The following is a 23,272-nucleotide window of genomic DNA, read 5'->3' as shown; positions in this document are numbered from 1 at the left end:
TATTTTTAAAAGACAATCACTTGTAGATTTATAGGGCTGAGCCTATGGTTTATTGGGAGAGATAGACACAATTATAATGGTGATATATAATAAGTACTTATAGGGGCATCAGCAAAGTGCTTGAAAGTACAGAAAAGGAGAATATTAACTCTTTGCAGAATTGGGGTATGCTTTACAGATGAGCTCATATTTAAAGCAGGACTTGAAGGATGGATGTGAAAGAGATAATAATCAATGTCATGAAATAGGATGTGGCTCTGAGAAAGTGGTGGCACAAAGAACAGAAAGAGCTATCTCTAGTTCTTTCTTGGGGAAAAGTCCTTGTGTTGGAGCAGATGTCTTCTTTTATACTAGGCTTAAGCTTCCTCCTTTATGTCTACCTGGCACTATGAAAAATAAAGAAAGAAGACAGTCATGGATACTCTGGGGAATTCTAACCCTTGTTGTCACAGGAAACATTAACACTGTGGCTGCCTCAAACAATAGTGGGTGCGGTTTTGGAGGTCTTCCTATCAGAGCCATGTGGGTTGAGCAGGAGGAGATGATGGACTGATAAATTTATCATCATAAAGTTTAGCCATGGTTCTTGTACACAGATTCTAGTTTCCTGATTCAACAACTTTGTTGTTTGAATTGAAATTGTATTAATACTTCTGCATGTGACCAGGTGCTTATGGAAGTAACACAGATTATTTACATTGCATTTATTTGTAACATAATATTCACTCATCTGAATAACTTTTACAGCCCACTTAGACTTTGTCTGCACTAATATCCAATTGTTCAATTGATAGATTTAGAGGTTATGTCTGACATGATTGAAATACTCCAAAATGTTTCTTTTACATGAAAACAGTACTTTATACATGTTATAAGTGATATAAAAAGTGTAATTTATTATACTTCACACCTTATGTGTAGGAAAAAGGATAAGCAGAAATTTTGTGTCTTGGAAACTTTACTGTTTCATATCAATAAAAATGCTCACATTTTCCTTTGAAGAAAATATCTTTATTTACTATGACGTATACATATGTATTAATACATACATGCATATATACATATATATTCATAGAGGTCCAGGATTCAGTATCTAAAACTTAAAAATAATGCATGTGTAAGAGTGTGTGTATATATATGTGTGTGTGTGTATGTGCATGTGTGTGTGTGTGTGTGTGTGTGTATATACACATATATATATATAAAAGTTTTTGATGATGAATCCTGGACCTTTATGAATCTATTTATTATCCTATCTAAAACTATCAAGTTATTATAGCAAGTATTATCCCTGTTAGTATATAGTAATGTATAGTATTTAGCATATGTGAGATTTAGTCTGCTAACCAAAGAAACTTAAAACACAAAATTATGATTTCATGATTTCAGAGAAATTGGTATTATATATTTCTATATATTGCAATCAAAATTTTAATAGCTTAAAAACTATTGTTAGATTAAACAGCATCCAAACAAATTTCTTATTAGTGAGAATATTTAATTACTTTCCCTTAGTTTACTTCCCCAAATACCTTTTATACTCACTACATATTTTACCAATTGCTGACTCCATTACTCTTTATGCCTTAACATCTCAAAATATATAATACAATTAAATTTGTTTTGTAAATTCCAAGTGCTGAACTTACTGTGCATAACCACTTTTTTATTTCAGGCAAATGCAATAGTAGTTATTTAAATTAATATACTCTCTAAGACAATAAAAATTTGAGCTCATCTTGCAGTGTTGAAGTTGGAGATGGAATATCATGTAAATTGAGCTGTGTATTAGATTCTTATCATTTCTGAATTTCAATATGTATAAATAATGCATCACATACTATAAATTTGATCATGTTTTATTCATAGATGTCTTAGCGTCCTTGTACAGGTATCCTTTGATTAACCATATGATGTTAACATATAAGGCATATATTAAAACATGTCATCTTCAACAAATTACTTATAATACTAGTGTAACTACAAATTATCTTGAATGAGTATTTAGTATTTTTATTGTATATGTGTGCAAGTGTGTAATTTTTCTGATTATGAATTAGTATATTTTCATTCTTGGGTAAAATTTTGAAAATGGTATCTTACAAGGGAAAAATGGTCTATTCTATACTGTATTTGATGGACTCTTCTTTGTATTAATAGTACAACGACTCTAAAATTGTATGGGATACAAGTAGCTCAAAAGTGAGGCAAATAATTAGTACTAGTATTTTCTATTCCATATGTTTTTTAATAAAAATATTGCTATATTTTCATAATCAATGTCTAAGTAAAAGGCCAAAAGTGAAAGCACCAAACCAGGACATTTACAATACTTGCTAAATGATGCCAAATGTTGCCACTCATTTGTAGAAGTGAAAACCAGAAAAATGAGTGTTTGAATTTATGAAGACAGCTCAGAGTCTTTTGTTAGTTTGTGCTCTGACAAGAGTTACAATCAGGCAACTAAAAATAAATGATATTGAGATGGAAGCCCTAGAGAAATCTCCTCATTATACTCATATTAAATAAAAAATTCTCTCTGTTGTATAACTTATATATTTATATGTAATTTAATTTTATAGACAAGGAAAATGTCTCAAAGTTTTCTCATCAAGTGGGGATAATAATAATCAACTCATAATTTGTTGTGATATTTCACCACTGAATAGGAGCTTGCCAGTGAGTCCTTCTAATCTTCACCCATTCTCTGAAAGTCACAAATAAGTGAAAATAGAGAGAGCTCAGAAGAAACAGGGAAAACATCAATCTTAGGTCAGACTCTCATTGCTTTCAAAGTGGTAAGAAATTTGAGGAAAGATTTGTGTTTTTTTTAACAAAAAAATTTATTGAAGGAAGTAGGTTATGGTGTTGAAAATTTATCCTTTAGTAAATAACAATTGTCTATTTATATTGAAGGCAAAAAAAGATTTTATGAGCAGAAGTAACAAAAAGTATTTAGTTTTATGTTAACTAGTTGATTCTGTAAAATATGTCATATGTTTATAATGTTATGAATAAATTCATTTAGTGAATATTTATTGACCCTCTAAATTGTTCTGAGGTTTCAACAGTAAACTAGGCAGAGTTCTTCCCTTCAAGGACTGATTGTCTAGTGGGAGAATAGCACCAATAAAATCAGAGAAGATGGAAAGTTCAGGTAGAAAACAGAACTTTCATACAATTTTCTTGGTCTTTCTGAGAATTTCAACTAATTCTAACTAATCTTATATCATTGAATTTTAACTGATTCCAATTAATCTTCTGGTGCTGAATATTTAGTTTATTTCAACTTTCAGTAGTTCACAGTAGAGCTGAAATAATGGGATGCTCATGAAAGAACAGAATGAAGAAGCCCTCAAAATTACTAGAAAAATTAAAATGTTTAAGATGTCTCAAAACACATAGGATAAAATAAACATAGTAGCCTAGTAGCCGTTAAAAATATGTAGCAGTGAAGTGGAAGAGATTTTTTTTTTTTGACAGCTCATTTTTTTGACCCAATTGTCATGCTGGCCAAGGTGCTTTCCACCAAATTGTTTTCACCCGATTTGTTTTTAGCTACATATGAAGTCAAGAGAGAAGGTTAAGAGAGGATACTGAAGGGATGAAAAAGGAACCAGGCTATGTGTAAATAATGATTTTTCTATGTGGAAATTTTTAAAAGTCTAGAGAAGTTATTTTAAAGTGGATTAACAATTATTAAAACTATCCATCTTTTTAAATTCTTTGAATACTAAACTATAAAAAATATGTTTAATGCATTTTCACACTTGTAAGAAATAAGGATATTATTTGGTTAATGCAAGACTGCTAATAGTACCTGAAAGTAGACTCACTCCAAAAAAATTGTTTTTTTTTTTAATTACCTATCTTTGGTGATATGGAATAGGAAAAAAATCCAAATAGCTTTTGGTTTGGCTAAACTAAAAACAAAACCAAACAAAATCATGTTATTTGTGTTCCTGCTCTTAAGAATCAAAGGACAGAGCAGAAAGACTACTTTTCTTATTAGAATAAGATCCAATGGAATCTTATTCTAACCCACTGTGTGATGGAAAATGAGCTAATATGTTATAATCTGTGATAAATTTTGAAATATCAGGCTTTTTATGTGGAGTTTTAAATGATTAGTATTATTGTTCTTATATTTGATAGCCATGAAAGATATTGGCCTTTGCATTTATTAAATACATTAATTTTGAGATCTCAATGAGCAAATGATTTTGCTGAGACAAAAATGTATTATTTTCTATTTAAGATATGCATAAAAGTTAAAATTACACATGCTTTCTTAATTTAGAAAATGTTTTCATTTACCTCCGATCTGCCTAAGCTACTTAACAAAACTTACCATGAAATGAGAAGGTATTATAAAAATTAGTAAACAAGAAGTATATGTGTTTATGTACATAGTTATTTATAATGTTGTTGAAATCAGTTCTACTTTATGATTATGGTAAATCGCACACCAGGCTTAACCCATTTTCCCCAGTGATTAATGCAGCACCACTGAGATTTCAGAAGGTTGTTTTCTTAATTTGACTGGCCAGGAAGCATTTTCTCTGTAGAAAAACAGGTGTAAACATCAATACTCAAGATAGAGAGTGTGCTCATGCTGTTTTCTGGTGTCTCCAGTGTAGAGAATTCAGCAGGTAGAAGCTACAGATTGAGTAGGGCTATTTATCAGAAGTGAAGAACTAGGTAATGTTTGGTGTGACTCAAAGGCTTTAACTGAGAAAATGACAGGAAACTTTTTAATAGCAAAATAATTTGTCAAACACTTTGACTATATGGCGACTATGTGACACAAACATGTGAAATCAAACCCCAGCACAGTAATTACAGGTAATTTGGGAACTGTTTCTAATTTCCTTGCTGTGTAAATTATATGCCTATCTATTTTAGCCAAGATTTGACTCTCTGAGAATCTCACTGAGATTCTCATAGCTTGACACTGGCTATAATGTTTCAATATTGTCTATGCTATTCTTCATATTTTCAGCTAGTTATGAATGAAAAGAAGGAAGATTTGGGCATTAAACACTAAGCTATTTTTTTGTGTTCATTATTTTCTCTGTATTTGAATCTGCTATTAACTTTCGGCAACTTGACTAATCATAGATTGGAGATTAAATGTTACAGTTCAAGTGTATGTTCAGTAACGTCTCCTAGGTATGACATATTAAGACAAATCATAAACCTTTCAGAACATTGGGTTCCATGCTAGTTGACTCAATGCTTGTTAAAGACTCCTAGGTACTGCAAAATTCTTAGAAGTCGTTACCAGCTAATCAGGGTAAGAATTGCAAAACTCTAAACTGTACATTAACATCATTTGTGAGAACAGGAGAAGCAAAATAACAATAATAACAACAACTGGCTTCTTTTGTTTGTTTGTTTCTAAAGATTGCTCTCATCCTATTTCCTATCAGTAAGTTTTCCTAAAGAAAAAAGTCAAAAAGCATTTAACATGCATATATTCATTCATCATTAACATTTTGTTAATCTTATATGGTGGTATTTGTGTTTATTTCTGTATATGTCATTTCTTTGTTTACTTCTTTGACAAAGCATGTCATTTTTTGTTTTATCTATATGTATTTTGCTACTGCATGTCAAACTTTTAAATGATTCAGTGAACAAATGAATTCTTGTCATTTTAAATTTCACTGTAAATATTGTATACCACCTCCTTATTCTCAAACGTTGCTCCAAGTTTTTGCTTTGCGTTGGAGCATGAAAAAGAAGTGAAAAAAAAATGACAGGAACTGTGTGGTACAGTCAGTTTTGTACCTGATATTCTGTTAAAGCCTGTTAAAGTTAAACCTAAGTAAGAATTTATAATTTGAATCATTTGTGTTTCTCTTTTGTTTGCATGATATGATTTTGTTTTATATTTTGTTTTTTTCCACTCACCAGATGTTCCCAACACTTTGCTTCCCACTACTATCATCCCCTCCCTTACCACTGCAACAGTCACAACCACTGTAGCCATAACAACCAGCCCAACCACATCTGCAACAACCAGCAGCATCAGAGGTACAGTATGATTCTTTGTTATGGCCTGGAAAGCACATTAAATGGAGCTTTATAGAAGTTTTTTACAAGGGTAGAAAATTGAGATTCAATTTTATCTAATTATAAGAGGTAATCATCACCTAAAATACTAGCAGTTAGGGTTATCGGAATCGAATATGAAAAAAGATTGTACATTTAAAATTTTTTACTGTCACTTATGACCATTTCAAAAATATTCCAGAATATAGATTGAAAATACATGGTGCTGAACAGCATAGAACAAATTTAAAATGTGAATACGTGATGCAATTTTTGCCTTGTCTTGAAATGCAAACAAAGAAATAAGATATTCAAAGATGCAGAGGTAGCTTTTGCTTTTTTAAGATCCTAGTTTAAAGTTAATGACTCGCTATTCCTCTGCTACTAGCTTAAAATACTATGTTGAATTTGTTCTAAAATTGGCAGAGTCCATGAAGTCATTATAAACTATGCTGTACATAGAACTTTCAAGTAAATATTCAACATATATATCATCCTAAAGTGATTTGCTAAGTGAATCTACTTATTTTCTGAATAGAATATTCTGAAAGTAAATGTAAAATCAGCCAGTATTTGAATTGATATTTGGCTCCATAAGTAATTTCTAGTATCAATAGACAAATAAACACTTTTGTGGAAAGGAAAGCAACCTTGAAAGAATTGAGGTATCTTTAAGGGCAAAAGAAATAATTATGTTATTGTTGAGAAATATAAAAAGCATTCTTGAGCAGTCATTATGTAGCTAGTAGTTGATGAAGAAATAAAAACAAGTTTTGAAGCCATTATAGAAAAAGATGCTTTAAATTTAATTTCTACATAAGCAGTGTTCAGAGAGAATTTTGTCTTATTTAAGTCTGTCTGCTTCTTACTTATATGTGTTTTGTGTCACTTTGGCTATACTAATATGTGTTAAACTTAACAATTAACTTGAAATTCATGGGGACTTTACATTATTATATATAATTAAGTTGTACCAAGGATATGGTTAGCATTGTTTTCTTCACTTGTAAAAGTTGTTCAATTAGACTTTCTTTCTTAAGATTTTTATTAATTTTTGATATTAGATTGAGTTGCTAGCTTTGACTTAACTGTTGTAATAATCTTTCTTTCTCTTGTTTCAGAAAAAATTCTAATGTTTGATAATTATGAATTTTGAATAGTCATGTCAACTATATTATAAAATGTACAGTATTGATAACTAAATACATTTGATAGTAGCAGTTATAAGATTTCCCAGAAAGACCTAGGTTTATTTTTGTATGACTGAAAAAACTTTATTTGAGCTACATCTACAAATGAGAAAAGTTTGAAGATATTTTTCATAAAAATTTTTATAAAAATAGAAGAGACAATAAAAATAACAAAAATAAAGAATAAGTTAAAAAATCTTTATGATATATGAAATAAAAGGTGTCTAAACTTCTACTTTAATTTGTTATATTCTGCAAGGATTTTTACAAACAGTAATTCAAATTAACAATTATTACGTACTAACAAAATTTCTATGAGAATATTAAGTTCTGACTGTATAGACAAATCACTTTGACAGAAAAAAAGGGAGGTGTATTGACTTATTTTTTAAGATCCATTTGTAACACAAAAGACTAATAATAAATTATTCTGTCCTTCAACAAATATTTATTGAGTACATGGTATATATATATACACACACACACACATATATATATATATGGCGATATGCCAGACCCTGAAATTATGAAAATTATTTTTTGTGACTAAAATCACCAGCAATCAAATTAATACATTTACCCCAAAAAATACATGCTTGTGCTTAATCTTTACTGAAAGGTATTAATGTTTTTTTGGGAAAACCTTGCATCTGTCTTTTGGTTTTCTGAAAATAAATATATATTTGTGCATATATATATATATATATTTTTTAGTATTCTGCTTCAATGGACATATATATGTGTGTGTAGGTATCACACACACCATACACACACACACACACACACACACACACAAACACTATTAAGGACTAAAATAAGAGAAAAATATTTTATTTTATTTCAAAGTAAGTTAACATTTTGTATTAGTTCACATTGATCTTAAGTGGAATTTGAACTATGACATTTTAATTAGCCTATTAAAATGAAATCAGTTGTTTTCTTTTTCAGGTAAATTTACATTTTTTTTCAGTTTTCCTAGGATGTTTTTCTAAACTTTACACCATAGATACTTAAAGTGATTAAAAAGAATTAATCTTTTCCTCAAACACAGAAATAAGTAACTTCAAATGAGACACACACATGCACACAAAGTACATTTAAACCAATCCCTCTTTTTTTACTTAAGAGTTGAAAGTTAAATTTTTAGATGGCACAAAAATATGTAGAAATAGAGTACTTTGTAAACTTGACAATTCATATTATATATTTTATAAAGGAAAAATACTAGTGCTAATATTGAATGTTAGCCTAATGCCCATTTTTTCCTTCTATCTTCAACAAACATCTGGGGATTGGGGAAGTTACCAAGCTCACTTGCATCATTAATATTCTAATTTATTTTTGAGAGGGTGGAGAATTTATTCAGTACAAAAACAATGCTGAAAATTTTACACTCTATTCGTTTTAAGTTACGCAATAGTCCTCTTTGTGCATTACCTATGAAATTACAGATTTTAGAAGGAATTATATTTGAACAGAATTCATTTATTTATAAGTTTGTGAAAGACGGCTAAAATTATGCTTAAGAGGGGATCATAGTAAGAATATATTGCCTAAAAAAGCTGAGAACTAAAGAGAAGAAATATTTTCAGCCTGCAATTTTTTTTAGTTGATTTACTTCACTTCTTTCTCCTATTCAATAATTTGAAGTAAACTAAATATATTTGCTTTTATTAGGTTTAAATTGCATTTCTTCAAATTTCATAAACTATAGCACTTATGTTCATATATTTAACAAATGATCACAAATGAATCATTGTTAATATCTACATTTACACTTTTACAACTCCTATTATTGCTGAATTTTCCATTCTGTGATATGATAAGTATCCAATTTAAAATAAATTTAAAGAATCACAGTTATATCTATATTAAAAATCAAGATGAATTGGAGCAAAAGAAACTGTTTTAAAATCATTAAAGTCATAACCTTGAGAATTCGCACATCTCTTCAGTTTGTGTCTAAAATGTATCCCTGCTGAGAGGAAGAGGAGCTTCAACCACATGAAGTAAAAACAAGCAATTAGCAATGTCCTGTTACAAATAAGGTGTTAAAATACAGAGAAGGGAACCAGCTTAGCAGTCTTTGGAAAAACAAAGAATAAATGAGCCCCAGAGAAATCTTTGGGTATGAGTTTTTTGTTCTTTTGTTTACAAGACTTTTGGTCTTGAATGGTGAACCAAATTAAGCCTCAGTGTTTTTTCATCAGAAGAATGAGAAGCACTTAATTCTCAGGGTCTTTAGGATTAGATAACACGTAGAGTTATGAAAACATAATCAGTACTCAATATATGACAGAATTAATGTTTGGTTCTTCTTAGTAAAACAAACATATTTACATGCAGTAGCATCACACAATTAATGAAATGGTAGGGTTTTTCCTTATTAGTAATTATAGTTTTGCTTGCATCATTAATGTTATATGTAATTATAGTTTTAATTCTAGCAAAATTTTTTGGTGTTAATTCACTGATCATTTTTTAATTTCAAATTTATTTTTGTTGATAATATGAAAAAAATTAGATGAAATGGTACTAGAGCATATGGAACCTGTATATCTATCTACCATCTATCTGTTCTTCGAAGTATAATAGTTCATAAACTTTCCATGAAGTTTAAAATATACTTGATTTATATAGTTTTAATTCTGCTTTAGGAAATTGCAGGATTTTTTTTGATACAGTAGCCTAATTAACTTTATCATTCAGAAGACATATATTTATACATATACTTACTTATAAACATCACTTTTTAGTTCACTGTAATAATTTTTAATGAATTAAATATAATAATTTGTAAAATAGTTCCAAATGACTTGATGTGATTTCTAGTATAAGCATTATTTTACCATTTGATATTTAATTTGATAACATTTTTCATTTTTATTATATAATATGAATTTCATAACCAAGTCATAATCTAGTAATCTTTAGTATCACTCTCATTTTATAGATGATAATATTGTTGTTAAAAATCAAGAGATATATATGAGATATAATGACAAATATAAGTGGTTATATCTATTTATTATGATTTTTTAAAAAATAAGAATTCATAACTTAACCTTTTATACTTAAGACAAGAAAACTCCCAAATTACTCCTTGATATCTGTTTCTTTCTATGCAAGACTCTAAATGTGCTAAATGTAGAGATAAGCCATGATATGGAAATAAGATGATATCCAGTATACCCTCTGTCCTTTTAGTAAGAGTATGTGTGTTCAAATATATAATATATTTCAATATATCAGATAAGAAAATTTTCTCACAGTAGTGGTTAAATTATTTATTCAATCCTTGTAAAAATTCAAATGGCTGTTGGTTCACACACTGATTTGGTTTCATATCAGATTTTGAAAGGGCAAATTATTATTTATCTAATAATTTTAACAAATTGATTAATGAGGTTAATTGCAATGAAATTTTAGTTCAAAATGGTATAACAACAACAAAAAAAACAGGATTTTTTTTAATTTAAGAAATTAAATATTATCAAACTATCTAAAACCAGAGTAATACTAATGAAACTCACAAAATTTAAAAATTTACACTTCATTCTTCACAATTTAATTGCACATTAATTGTCTTAGTCTGTTTGGGCTGCTATAACTATCAAAAACCAGGTGGCTTATGAACAATAAATGTTCCTTTCTCACAGTTCTGGAGGCTGGGCAGTCCAAAATCAAGGTACAGATTAGGTGTCTGGTGAGGGCCAATTCCTCACAGAGGAAAACTTCTACCTGTATCCTCACATGGTGAGAGGGGCAAAGCAACTCTCTGGGGCCTCTTTTATAAGGGTACAGGTCATGTTTACGAGGACTCCACCCTCATGATCTAATCACTTCCCAAAGGACATACCTCGTAATATCATTACCTTAGGAGGTAAGGATTTCAACATGTGAATTTTGAGGAGGACACACACAGTCAGACCATAGCATTTCATGGCATATGTTTAAAAAGGTAACATTAAGTAAAATGTTTTAAGCAATTTATGTAGAACAGAATAAATTTTAGCACACATCTAGAATAAATATAGCTCCAGTCTAGACATTATAGGCCCACAATTTTTAGCCCATGTGATACCACTGTATTGTTAAATCATGTGAATCATAAAACTTAGTTATTTAAATGTGTATGAACTTAGGGATCTGTTTGTGTCAGTATAATCCTAAAACATTACTTTCTGAAAGAACTTAATAAATGGCTACTTTTTCTTTCTAAAGACTTTTTGAAGCAATCTTAATGAATTGTAAAAAGCATCATGTACACCAAATTGAGTTATATAAACTGAAAGTAAAATTTTCTTAATTATTTTCCTTATGCCAGAATAGAGAAATGGAGATGAATGCTCAAATTCTACTCATATTTAATGTGAGCATTGTTAATGAGCCACAGTTGCCTAAGATGTGGATTATGAAAGAGTATTACTTGTATGCAGATTCCTTTACTTCAGTTGCTATTTCATTTCCATGATTTCAAAATAAAATAAGCTAAATTAAAGTAAACACAACATGACACATATGTACTTCAAATTACTGTCTAAAGCATTTATTTCATTAAGTCAGGTTAAAAAGCAATAATGATCTGGTCTTACTTTTATTCTCTAGCTCCTTTATATCAAAAGAAAATACAGTCTACCTTTGTTTAATTTTTATTTGGCTTCATTAATGTGTCCCCTCTTTCCCTTTTTGGTGTAGATGCTTCAAAAAAAGAATACAAAACAATAAAGAAACATTTATCAAAATAAAATAAAAAGAAATCCAGCACTGAGAAGGAATGAATGGAGTAAAATTATTGTACTTCTGAGTTAGTCACTATAAATGTACTCAAATAGAGCATTTGGAATGGTAGAATATATCATCTTGACACGCTTAAATCCCAAAGTGTGAAAATCAAGAAGTTGTTTATGAGCTTTTATTATGAGTGTTTAGCTATTAAAAATCTTTCTGGTTTTATTGTTGGTAATAAAACACAATTTTCACAGCCTTGTGTGCTTTTAAAAATTAAGTGTCAATATGTTGGGGTTTTTTTTACTTGACAAAAATTAAGTAATAATTCAGTATCCAGATGGTCCATATAGAAAAATCTGCTTATCTGCAAAAAGATTAAATTCTATATTTAGGCTGTAAATGTAGCTAAATTTCCATTAGTCTTTTAGAAAAACAATTATTATATGAGGTTGACTCAGGTTTAAAGTTAAGTATGTAAAACATAGTTCATAGTGAAAACAAGAAACTTACTTGGAAAGAACAAGCAATATGTTGGAGGCACATTCAACCTTCCTGCACATACCATATTGTTAATGCTTGTGGATTGGCTGTAGGCTGCATGTGGGTAGGAATGCTGGCTGGGGGTCCAGGTATTTTTCAGTCAGCTATGGACCTGAACATTTGAATAATTGCAATGTGTCAAGTTATGTCATTCCAAGTTAGCACAGAATGCTAAAGCGGTTCTATTTTAGTAGACCTTATTCGGAATACGAAAATATATCACCTATAATATGTAACTATTTCCAGAACTAAATGGAGCATTTACCTTTGGCTTGTATGAAGTTGAACTCTGGCAAAATTTCAAAATCCTTAAATATTTACTTATTTATTTGCAGCATTTGGGAAATATTTAGGAAAAACCTGTATTTATATTTTTTTCCAATACCACCTATCAAGGGAAGAAGAACATTTGCTCTGTTCTATTTTCTAAGGGCACTCTTGTGGCTTATATATTTTAAAACATGAAACATTTTTAAGAGTTTCATTTTAAGTTTTTTTTATTTCTTTGGCTTACATCAATTTAAACAGAAATCTATGTTCCATTAGTTTACATTTCTTTTGAGTGAACAGGTCTACTAGTAGTTTTCATTTCTATACATTTAGAAGTATCCGAATTGATTTTATAGTAATGATTTTGATTTAATACAATCTAATAATATATACATATTTCCTGCAAATAACCTCTAAGAAAGAAAAACATGTTACTTAGTATATATCATTTTATTGAATTAATTTTTATATAATGTGCATATTTATATAAATAATAAACTAAATTGTTTCATAATTTCAGAAAGCACCTTGCTTATAAAATATTGAGACTAAAATGAGTTACATATTATTGGGATACTAATCTTTTTTATATTTTAAATGCATGTCTACATGTATGAATAAATGCATTTCTAGAACATCTCTAAAATTATTTTAAAAATCATTAATAAACTAAACTGGTTGTATCTTTCTTACTAACCAGTGAATTAAATTTATGAGCCATGCCTTTGAAGCTGAAAAGATTGCTGGCACTGCCCTTGCTTCTTTGACACTCCACATGAAACACAGTTAATAACCTCCTGTATAAGCTTGGTGAAACACAGAATTGATACTAATTATGCCAACTTTGGGATAGAAGGTGACCTTGACTTCAGCTAGAACTTTCTGCCAGGCCAATAAATAAGAGCAAATGCCACAAAGCATGACTTCTGAGAAGGGTCTAATACAATCTATTAACTTTGGGGAGTTCATGGAATTGCAATAAGTGCTCAGATAATTGTAATATTTTAAAACATCCCCGGCTTCAATAATACAGTAGTTTCCTATTTCTCTAGACTTCAAATAATCTCTCATTAGCTTTCTACACTTATTTAAATTAAGCTGCGGCCAGAAAATTAAAAGCTACTTGATGCAAAGTGTGTATAAGGTGACAACAAGGCAAGGAGACAGATTTTTCTGAATCACTTCTGAAATGTGTACATAACATTTATACAATTTTAGTATCAGAACCGCTTATGGTGAAGCTATGACAACACTGTTTCTTAAATGAAAAATGTCTTTATAAAGTGATTGAGAAAAACGACTAAGAAAAAGCAGTTGTCCCAGTAAGTCCACAGGTTTAAAGTGTTACAAAAACCTGTCAAGACCAACGATGTGTAGCAGTTTCGCTGTTAAACCCAAACTAAAAATTTGAATTTAACTGCTTATAAAAGAATGAGTCAATAAAGTTACATAAATGCTAACAGATGAGTAAAAACATAAATTAAACTTTCTTCACCAGTATTGTTTAAAGAATTACATTAGTGTTGAGGGAATTCTGTTTAAAACGTTTAGTATAATAAATGGAAATACCTAATTTAAGTCCAGTTATTTTTCATCTTAAAAAAAGAGGTGGACTTAAATTTTCCCAGAACTATTTTCATTACTCACTAGTAAACAAAGAATGCTGAGCAATGCGTGTTTAAATGTGAAAAGACAAAGCAACTGTGAACTAACATGAGAAATTACGTTAGACTCATTGAGAGAGGTATTTTTTCAAAAGCCTTTGAACCAACTTTGATGTCTAAAAATCAGATTTTATGACAAACAAGTGTAATGCTATTCTGGAGTAGTCTGGGTTAAACTGGATAAGATACTATGGTCTTAATGATCTTTTTTCTTTTTCCTTTAAGTCACATTCTTTAAATATGAATTATAAGCTCCTTTCCCCATAGATAGTGTGTTACTCAGTATATTAGCAGGAAACTAATGGCAGTCTCAAAAGGGTGTAGCCAAAGAATGTTTAATAGGAAGGCCTTTAACAGAAGTATGGGCAGAGTTTGGAGAACTAATAAAGTATGGAGAAACACAAGAGAACTAGCAACAGTAAGATGCTATTATCAGCACTAGACCAAAAGAGCCAAAGGAAGCGAATGGGGTTATCCTACCCAGAAAAGAACTGGAGCCAGAAATGGTACAGCTTAAAAAGAGCAGCAAAGGACACAGCTGATATTAGAGCTTCAACAATGTGAGGACATTGGGGGTGAGGGAATAAATATCAGACCTCTTTCAACTGCGGACTTCTAATATCCTCTGAATCTCTCCGAAAATCAGAGATCAAGGAATATGGATGAAGAAATTCAGAGAAATCAGCTTCCCAGGGCACAGAGCAGGGCAAAACAGGATGGAGGATGGATTTGGAAACTAAATGGAGAATGAAGAACCAAGATATATGTGCTTCAAATACACCATCTAATTTGTTTACTCAGGGTGGTTAGGTGTCAGATTTTATTTTAGTTTTAGATTTTTTTCGTAGGCATATATTAGAAAACTAAAATGGAAAACTAGTAACAGAGCTAGTAATGGTGGTAAATGGCAGCCATCACAATTCACTTTAGTGCAGACAGTTCTCACTGCAATGGTTCGATTTAAGATTTTGCGATTTAACCATGGTGAAAAAGCAATATGCATTCAGTAGAAACCACACTTTGAGTCCCCATGTAGCCATTGTTTTTCACTTTCAGTGCAATATTCAATAAATTACATGAGATATCCAACACCTTTTCATAAAATAAGCTTAGGGGATTTTGCTCATCTGTAGGCTAACATTAGTATTCTGAGCACCTTTGAGGTAGGCTAGGCTAAGCTATGATGTTTGGTAGGTTAGGTGTATTCAGTGCCTTTTCAACTAATGATAGTTTGAACTTAACAAAAGTTTTGTCTGGACATAACTCTATCATAGTTTGAGGAGCATCTGTATGTAATTTCCTTTTCCAGGCTACAAATGGGAAGAGACAGACACTCTAGATCATAGAGGATCCATTGTGAAACTTGATAGGCCGGGCTTTGTTATTAGATACAAAGAAATCTAAAAAAAAAGCCAAAAAACTATTTTTTGTCATTTAAATAACCCACTTTCCAAGAGGATGCATTTGAATTTCGATGTGAGGAATACCCCATCTGATTCATTGAGTAGTGAGACATTCCTCTTTTAAAATATACTCAAATCTACTTGTATGGATGCAAGCTATTTCTTTTCATTCAAAGTAAGAGCTTTGAGAATCTTGGCTGCAAGAGGAAAAAAGTTCTCAAATGAGATATCTGTAAGTTAATAAAAACTAATACAGATATATCTTATGAATTTTCTATTAAAGGGATTTTAGTGTCACATACAAGTAATTTTTATTCCCGAGATAATAGCTTTTCAGAAAATAAAATCATTTTCTTGAGAGAAGATTTTAGAAACAGCAATTATAGTTCTTAATATATAGCATGATTTACCTGTCTTTGATGTTTTTAAAGTATGTGTACATTTTTAATTCAGTCAAGTTGACAGATAGAAACCATGTAAAATAAGAACAATTTAGCTTGCTTTTACTATGAGGTATATCTGTTTATCTGTATTACAGTTTGTGTCCTCTGTATTTTACCACCGACAGATCATAAAGTTATCTTCAGAGTGAGATTTTAGAACAGTTTCTAAAAAGTCTAAGAATGATAATCTAATTTTCTGATATTTTTAGATACCTTATCCCCAGCCCTAAGAGTTAACTGGAGCACTGCTTCTCAAAGTTCTATTTTAGGGAACTAAAATGCAAATTTTCATACACTTTTCTCTTAGTCCTGCCAGGTTAAATCCAGATATATTACATCTTGAGTTCAAGTCAAAAGAAAGGAACATGCAAATGAGAGGGAAGTTCTAACAGTTCATTTTACTTCCTTAAATTTATATTTTTTAAAATTTCTCTATTGAATATTTGACAATATATCAGTATAGGATTTTTCTATGTTACTATATGAATGTAGTATTCATAAAGTATCTTTTTAAATGAAATGAGGCTTTACTAAAAACTAAAAATAGTATGAAGCACAATATAAATGTGTACTTACTGTTTCACTGCTTAACAATGAGTACCACATCTGAACTCAACATGAGATATTGAAAGCAATTTCTGGGGGCACAATAATTGGTGTCATCCTGATTTAACTTCTGAGCATGTGGTCTTGAACAAGACAATTCATTTCTACATGCTCCAGTGGTCTACATGAATTCCAAGTAGTTTCTCAATTCTTGAATTCTGTAAAATGCGATCTGCATATTTGAGTCCTTCATTAGAATTTCAGGGATGAATATATTTCCTTTGTTTTTCAATCAGAACTTGTGAATAAATTCATTTTGCCATTTGAAATGATTTAAATGATTTCCTTAACATAATTCCACACTCTTAACTCATTTATGTTAGAAAATTCTGAAAAGCTAAAAGACAAAAGATGAACTATTAGACTCTAATCAATTTATGGCCATTTTGTCCCTGTTTTCTGGCCATATGCCCATCTCTATTCCAATCACTTCCATGTGTACAGTCATTTCCCTCCATTTTTTTCTCTTAAAAACCTTTGTATACCTTAAAATGATTCTTTCTGTAAAACTTCCAACTTACATTATGATAGTAAAATAAATATTGAGTTCTAGCCATGATGTTCCTAAAATTAATCTATATTATTCATTTTCACACTTCTCTGAGTCCAGGTCCCTGCAGATCAACCACATTGTAACTAAATGAATGTTCTCAGCTTAAACAAACATTCTCATACTGTTCTGTTGGAATTTAAGACTGAATCATTTTGATTGAATCAAAACGATTATAGAAAGATAAAATGGCTAAGAGCATGGCTTCTAGACTCAAATTATCTGGGCTCTTATTTCCACTTTGCCTCCTATAAGCAGTGTATCCTTTGCCTCAGTTTCTAGATTTAAAAACTGCAGACAGTAATAGTATCAACCTTATAATATAGCTTTTAAAATTAAATGTATTTGTGCATTTAACTTGCTTAAAACAATGCCTGCCTCATAATATTGTGTCAGTTTTTATAACAATTATTCATAATTTTCTTAAAATTCACCAGCCAAACAATACAGGATAAAAATCACTTTGTTCTTTTGTGAATATCAACGAGATTAACTAGCAACTGCTAGGTGAAGGCTATAATCCATAGTAGATAGGCTATCCTTTAAAGCCATGCAAGTTTTCTTTGAAATCTAAAACTTATGAATATGTTATGTGATTTAAAGTGAATAGGTAAGTGTGGCACAATATGCCACTCCAAAAAAATGCCATTTTGACATAAAGATAATTTTGAATTGAAAACACTTGAAAAACAGAAGATACAAAAGAGACACTGACTTTCCCCTTTCTCCCTATACCAGAAGAAAAGAAACATTCTATCACCAGAGATAGAAGATAAAATGTCCATATGAAAGATGCCCTTCCTTATAGCAGAAGAAAAGAAACGTACTTGTCACTAGAGACTGGGAGTTGAGAAAAATCTATACAAACACACCTTGTTAAAATAACTCCTATCTTTCTTAACTTCCCCATACATTTTGGTTATTTTTTGTTTGTTACTATTCATTTTTTTCAACCTACTATGAAAGTGTTTGGGCTTTGCCATGTCTCTGGGTCCTCATTTACTTATGAGGACTTTCGTGTACATGTAAAATAAAATCTTTATGCTTTTCTTCTGTTAATCTGATTTGTGTCAACTTAATTTTCAGGATTGATGACCTTAAGAAGGTAAAAGTAAAGTTTTGCCTGACCTACAGTATGATAAAACAGAATCTCATAATTCCTAATTATTCAATTCCATCAGATCAGTTATCAAATGAAAAACATAATTTTTAAACAAAAGCAATCCATTTATAATTAATATTCCTTACCAAATATTAATACTGGTATTGCAATGCGTAAGCTAAAAGAATGGTCTTCAGTATCAGAAATATCTAGTTTAGAAGCCAGATGAATGACAATGCAAGTTACACTTTAAGCTTTAGTTTCCCCATCTCAGTAATTTATTTATAAGATTATTATAGGCATCAAAATAAATAATGATTCAAATTTTTGTCTTTGACATGTGTGATATTCTAAATATGGGGAGTTATACAAATATGTTGAAGCTATATATTTAGCTTCAATAATTTGGATTTCTTGATATCAGGTGACATTTTTAATGTTAAAATACATTTTGTTATCATTCAATATAATTAATTTGTAAATTTCATATTCACCTTTAATATATTGGCCTATGAAGGCACTTAGCTTAAAACAACCCATTGCTAAATCCAATTGATTAAAATATATTTAAACTCCTCCAGTAAATTAAGGAACTGTATAAAATATTTGGAGTATTAGCTAAAAACATTCAAAGTTAGATATATCACATTAATTTGTTAAATTATAAAAAAGTTAAGCTTCCTACTAATTTAAAACATTTTCATATATTTTTTATTTTAAATGATTGTTCATCACAGATAAATTGTTTCTTAAATGTTAAGCAAAATGAAAGAAAAGATTATTCGTTATACTACATTCTTGAGATAGTTATAAACTCTGCTTCATTTTGCAAATATTCTCATAGAGATTTTATTTTAAATATATTTATGCATGTTGCTTATACAAAAATTATTGATGTGAAACATACTATTTTGCATTTTATCACTTTTATATTATGATTATCTTACTATGTCAATTATTATAATTCCATATCTCCTTCAATTTTTTATTGTGTTTAACTGATCTTCCTCTAAATATGAAAACACTAATATAAAGGAGTAATTCTATTTCTATAAATTCATAAACATTATAATTTTCATAGCAATTTTTTGCAGTTAGGTATCAAACTATAGCAAAACATTAAAATACAGGTAAGTTTATATTTCCAAATATATATTTAAAATACAAGCATACTTCAGAGATTGTGTGGGTTAGGTTCCAGACCACTACAATAAAGTCAATATTGCAATATGTGAGACACCTGAATTTTTTGGCATGTAAAAGTTATGTTTACACTATACTGTAGTCTATTAAGCGTGCTATAGGATTATGTCTAAAAAAACAATGCACATACCTTAATTCAAAATACATTATTGCTACAAAATGCTAATGATCATATGAGGCTTTCAGGGCGTTAGCTGTCTTTTTGTGGTGGAGGGTCTTGCCACCATTTCGATGGTAGCTGACTAATCAGGATGGTGATTGCTGAAGGTTAAGGTGGCTATAACAATTTCTTAAAAATAAAACAACAAAATTTACTGAATTCATTATTTCTTTCCTGAAATATTTCTCCTTAGCAAGTGATACTGTTTGGTAGCATCTTACCAACAGTAGAACTTCTTTCAAAATTGGAATCAATCCTCTCAAATCTCGCTACAGCTTTATCAGATAAGTTTATGTAATATTCCAAATCCTTTGCTGTCATTTCAACAATGACCTAGACATCTTCACCAGGAGTAGATTCCATCTCAAGAAATCACTTTCTTAGCTCATCCATAAGAAATGACTCCTCATCATTAAGTTTGATCATGAGATTGGAGCAATTCAAGCTCTGTTGTTAATTCTAGTTCTCTTGCTATTCGACCACATCTGCAGTTACTTCTTCCATTGACTTTCAGCATCTCAAAGTCATCTATGAGGATTGAAATCAATTTCCTCTAAACTCCTGCTAATTTTGATTTGATCTCTCTCCAAGAATCACAGATGTTCTCAATGCCATCTAGAATAGTGACTCCTTCCAGAAGATTTTCAATTTACTTTTCCCAGATCCGTCAGAGGAATCACTATCTATGGCAGCCATAGCCTCACAAACTGTATTTCTTAATAAGACTTGAAAGTCAAAATTACTGCTTAATCCATGGGCTGCAGACTGGATGCTGTGGTAGCAGGCATGAAAACATTATTCATCTTAGACATCTCTGTCAGAGCTCTTGAGTGACTAGGTGTGTTGTCAATGAGCAGTAATATTTTGAAAGAAATCTTTTTTTCAGAGCAGTAAGTCTCAACAGTAGACTTAAAATATTAGGTAGAACATGCTTTAAACAGATGTGTTATCATCTAGGTTCTGTTATTCCATTTCTTGAGAACAGGCAGAGTAGACATAGCATAATTCTTAAGCATCTTAGGATTTTGAGAATGATAAATGAGCATTGTCTTAAATTTAGAGTCACCAGTTGCATTATCTCCTAACAAGAGAGTCAGCCTGCCCTTTGATGCTTTGAAGCCAGGCATTGACTTTTCCTCTCTAGCTATGGTAGTCCTAAATGGCATCTTCTTCCAATTTGAGGCTGTTTTGTCTATACTGAAAATCTGTCATTTGATGTAGCCACCTACATTGATGATCTTAACTGGATCTTCTGGATAACTTGCTGCAACTTCTTCACCAACACTTGCTTCACTCTGCACTTTTAATTTATGGAGATGGATTCTTTCCTTAAACCTCGTGAACCAAGCTATTGTTAGCTTCACACTTTTATTCTGCAGCTTCCTCATCTCTCTCAGCCTTTGTAGAATTGAGGAGAAATAGAGCTTTGTTAACTTTGGCTTTGGCTTAAGGAAATGGTGAGGCTGATTTGATCTTCCATATAGAGTGCTAAAACTTTCTCGGAATTAACAATAAGAATGTTTTGCTTTTTTATCATTCATGTATTCGCTGGAGTAGCACTTTTAATTTCCTTCAAGAAAATGCCTTTTGCATTCACAACCTGACTACCTATTTGGTGCAAGAGGCCTAACTTTCAGCCTATCTTGGCTTTTGACATGACTTTTTCACCAATTTTAATAATTTCTAGCTTTTGATTTAAAGTAAGAGATATGCAGTTCTTCATTTCACTTGAACATGTAGGGGCCATTGTAGGGTTATAAATTGGCCTAATTTCAATATTGTTGTGTCTCAGGGAATAGGGAGGCTTGAGGAGAGGAAGGGGTGGTGGGAGTTGGGGGGAGGAATGGCCAGTCAGTGGATCAGTCAGAACACATACATTTATTAGGTTCACGTTCCTGTGTGGGCATGATTTGCAGTGCCTCAAAACAATTGCAATAGTAACATCAGAGATCGCTTATCACAGATCATGATAACAGATATAATAATAAAGGAAAAGCTTGAAATACTGGGAAAATTAACAAAATGTGACACAGAGACATGAAGTGGGCACATGCTGTTGGAAAAATTGTAGTGACAGACTTGCTCAGTGCAAGATTGCCACAACCCTCTTTCCATTTACAAAAAATACAATATTTGCAAAGCAACAATGGTTATAACTTTTTAGAGTACAATATAATTACAATGTCCAATGAATGTTGTGGTAAAATAATATTTTACCTATTTACTTAGTGAGGTAATTTAACCAAAACTCCATATTTTTATAAAATATAAATATGTCAATAATTTATTTTTCAATACATGATGAAATATACAGATTTTGGAAAGTTCTTATTTTTTAATAGTCACACTAGTACTGATTTACAAATAAAGTGTGAGATCTACATTGTAATCATGACAGAAAATCAGTAAAATTGATTTACTACATAATATTAAAGCATTCAACCTAAAACCTTATTCTTGCTTAAGTGACAGTCAATATAATGTAATGATATATTTATCACATGCTCAGTTTATCTGCCACACTATCTCTGAATAACTTTGCAGTTATTTGGAAAATTAAGAATAGTAAGGCAGGGTGTGGTGGCTCACGCCTGTAATCCTAGCACTCTGGGAGGCCGAGGAGGGTGGATCGTTTGAGCTCAGGAGTTCGAGACCAGCCTGAGCAAGAGTGAGACCCCGTCTCTACTAAAAAATAGAAAGAAATTATCTGGCCAACTAAAACTATATATATAGAAAAAAATTAGCCGGGCATGGTGGCGCATGCCTGTAGGCCCAGCTACTCGGGAGGCTGAGGCAGGAGGATTGCTTGAGCCTAGGAGTTTGAGGTTGCTGTGAGCTAGGCTGATGCCACGGCACTCTAGCCAGGGCAACAGAGTGAGATTCTGTCTCAAAAAAAAAAAAAAAAAAAAAGAATCGTAGAACAGAATGATAAAAGCAAACTTCAAAGCCATATAGCCTACCTTCTCCCCTATATTCTAGGTGAGGAAATGGAATTTCAGAGAAAAGAACAGAGTAACTTATGACTGTACACCATTTGGTGCTATAACAAAATCTAAAATAATATTCTGTTGAATCATTTCTTTTCTTTCAGAATGATCCATGATAGGTATTCTTTTCCCATATAAAATGACATTAATTGACATAGTCTTATTTCATACATAGTTCAAATTACATGATTCAGGAAAAGGAGATTGAAGAAGAAATTTTAAAAAATAAAATATTGTAAGATTTTGTTCATCTGAAACATCTGGATACTGTAAAACAGATCAAAATTTGAGGATTTATATTCTTTTGATATACTTTCAATCAATGCCATTAAAAATCATTGCTCATTAAACCTGGAAGAGCCTTTT

At 30.8% G+C, this 23,272-nt stretch overlaps 1 protein-coding gene across 3 annotated transcripts in view; it reads left to right on the top strand.

Annotated features, from left to right (window-relative positions):
• Positions 1 to 23,272, top strand: part of CADM2 (cell adhesion molecule 2) — a 1,015,461-nt gene that overhangs the window by 940,863 nt on the left and 51,326 nt on the right. For 2 of the 3 annotated variants that reach the window (XM_045557716.1, XM_045557707.1), the window contains exon 8: positions 5,920 to 6,039. The exons of the other annotated variant lie outside the window; for it this stretch is intronic. In XM_045557716.1, coding sequence (XP_045413672.1) covers positions 5,920 to 6,039 — 120 coding nt within the window. The remainder of the gene's footprint in view (positions 1 to 5,919; positions 6,040 to 23,272) is intronic. 3 annotated transcript variants of the gene reach the window in all.

This window comes from Lemur catta, chromosome 1, assembly GCF_020740605.2.
Source record: "Lemur catta isolate mLemCat1 chromosome 1, mLemCat1.pri, whole genome shotgun sequence".
Lineage (NCBI taxonomy): Eukaryota > Metazoa > Chordata > Mammalia > Primates > Lemuridae > Lemur > Lemur catta.
Note: the sequence above shows the minus strand (reverse complement) of the source record. Positions and strands in the feature narration are given on the sequence as shown.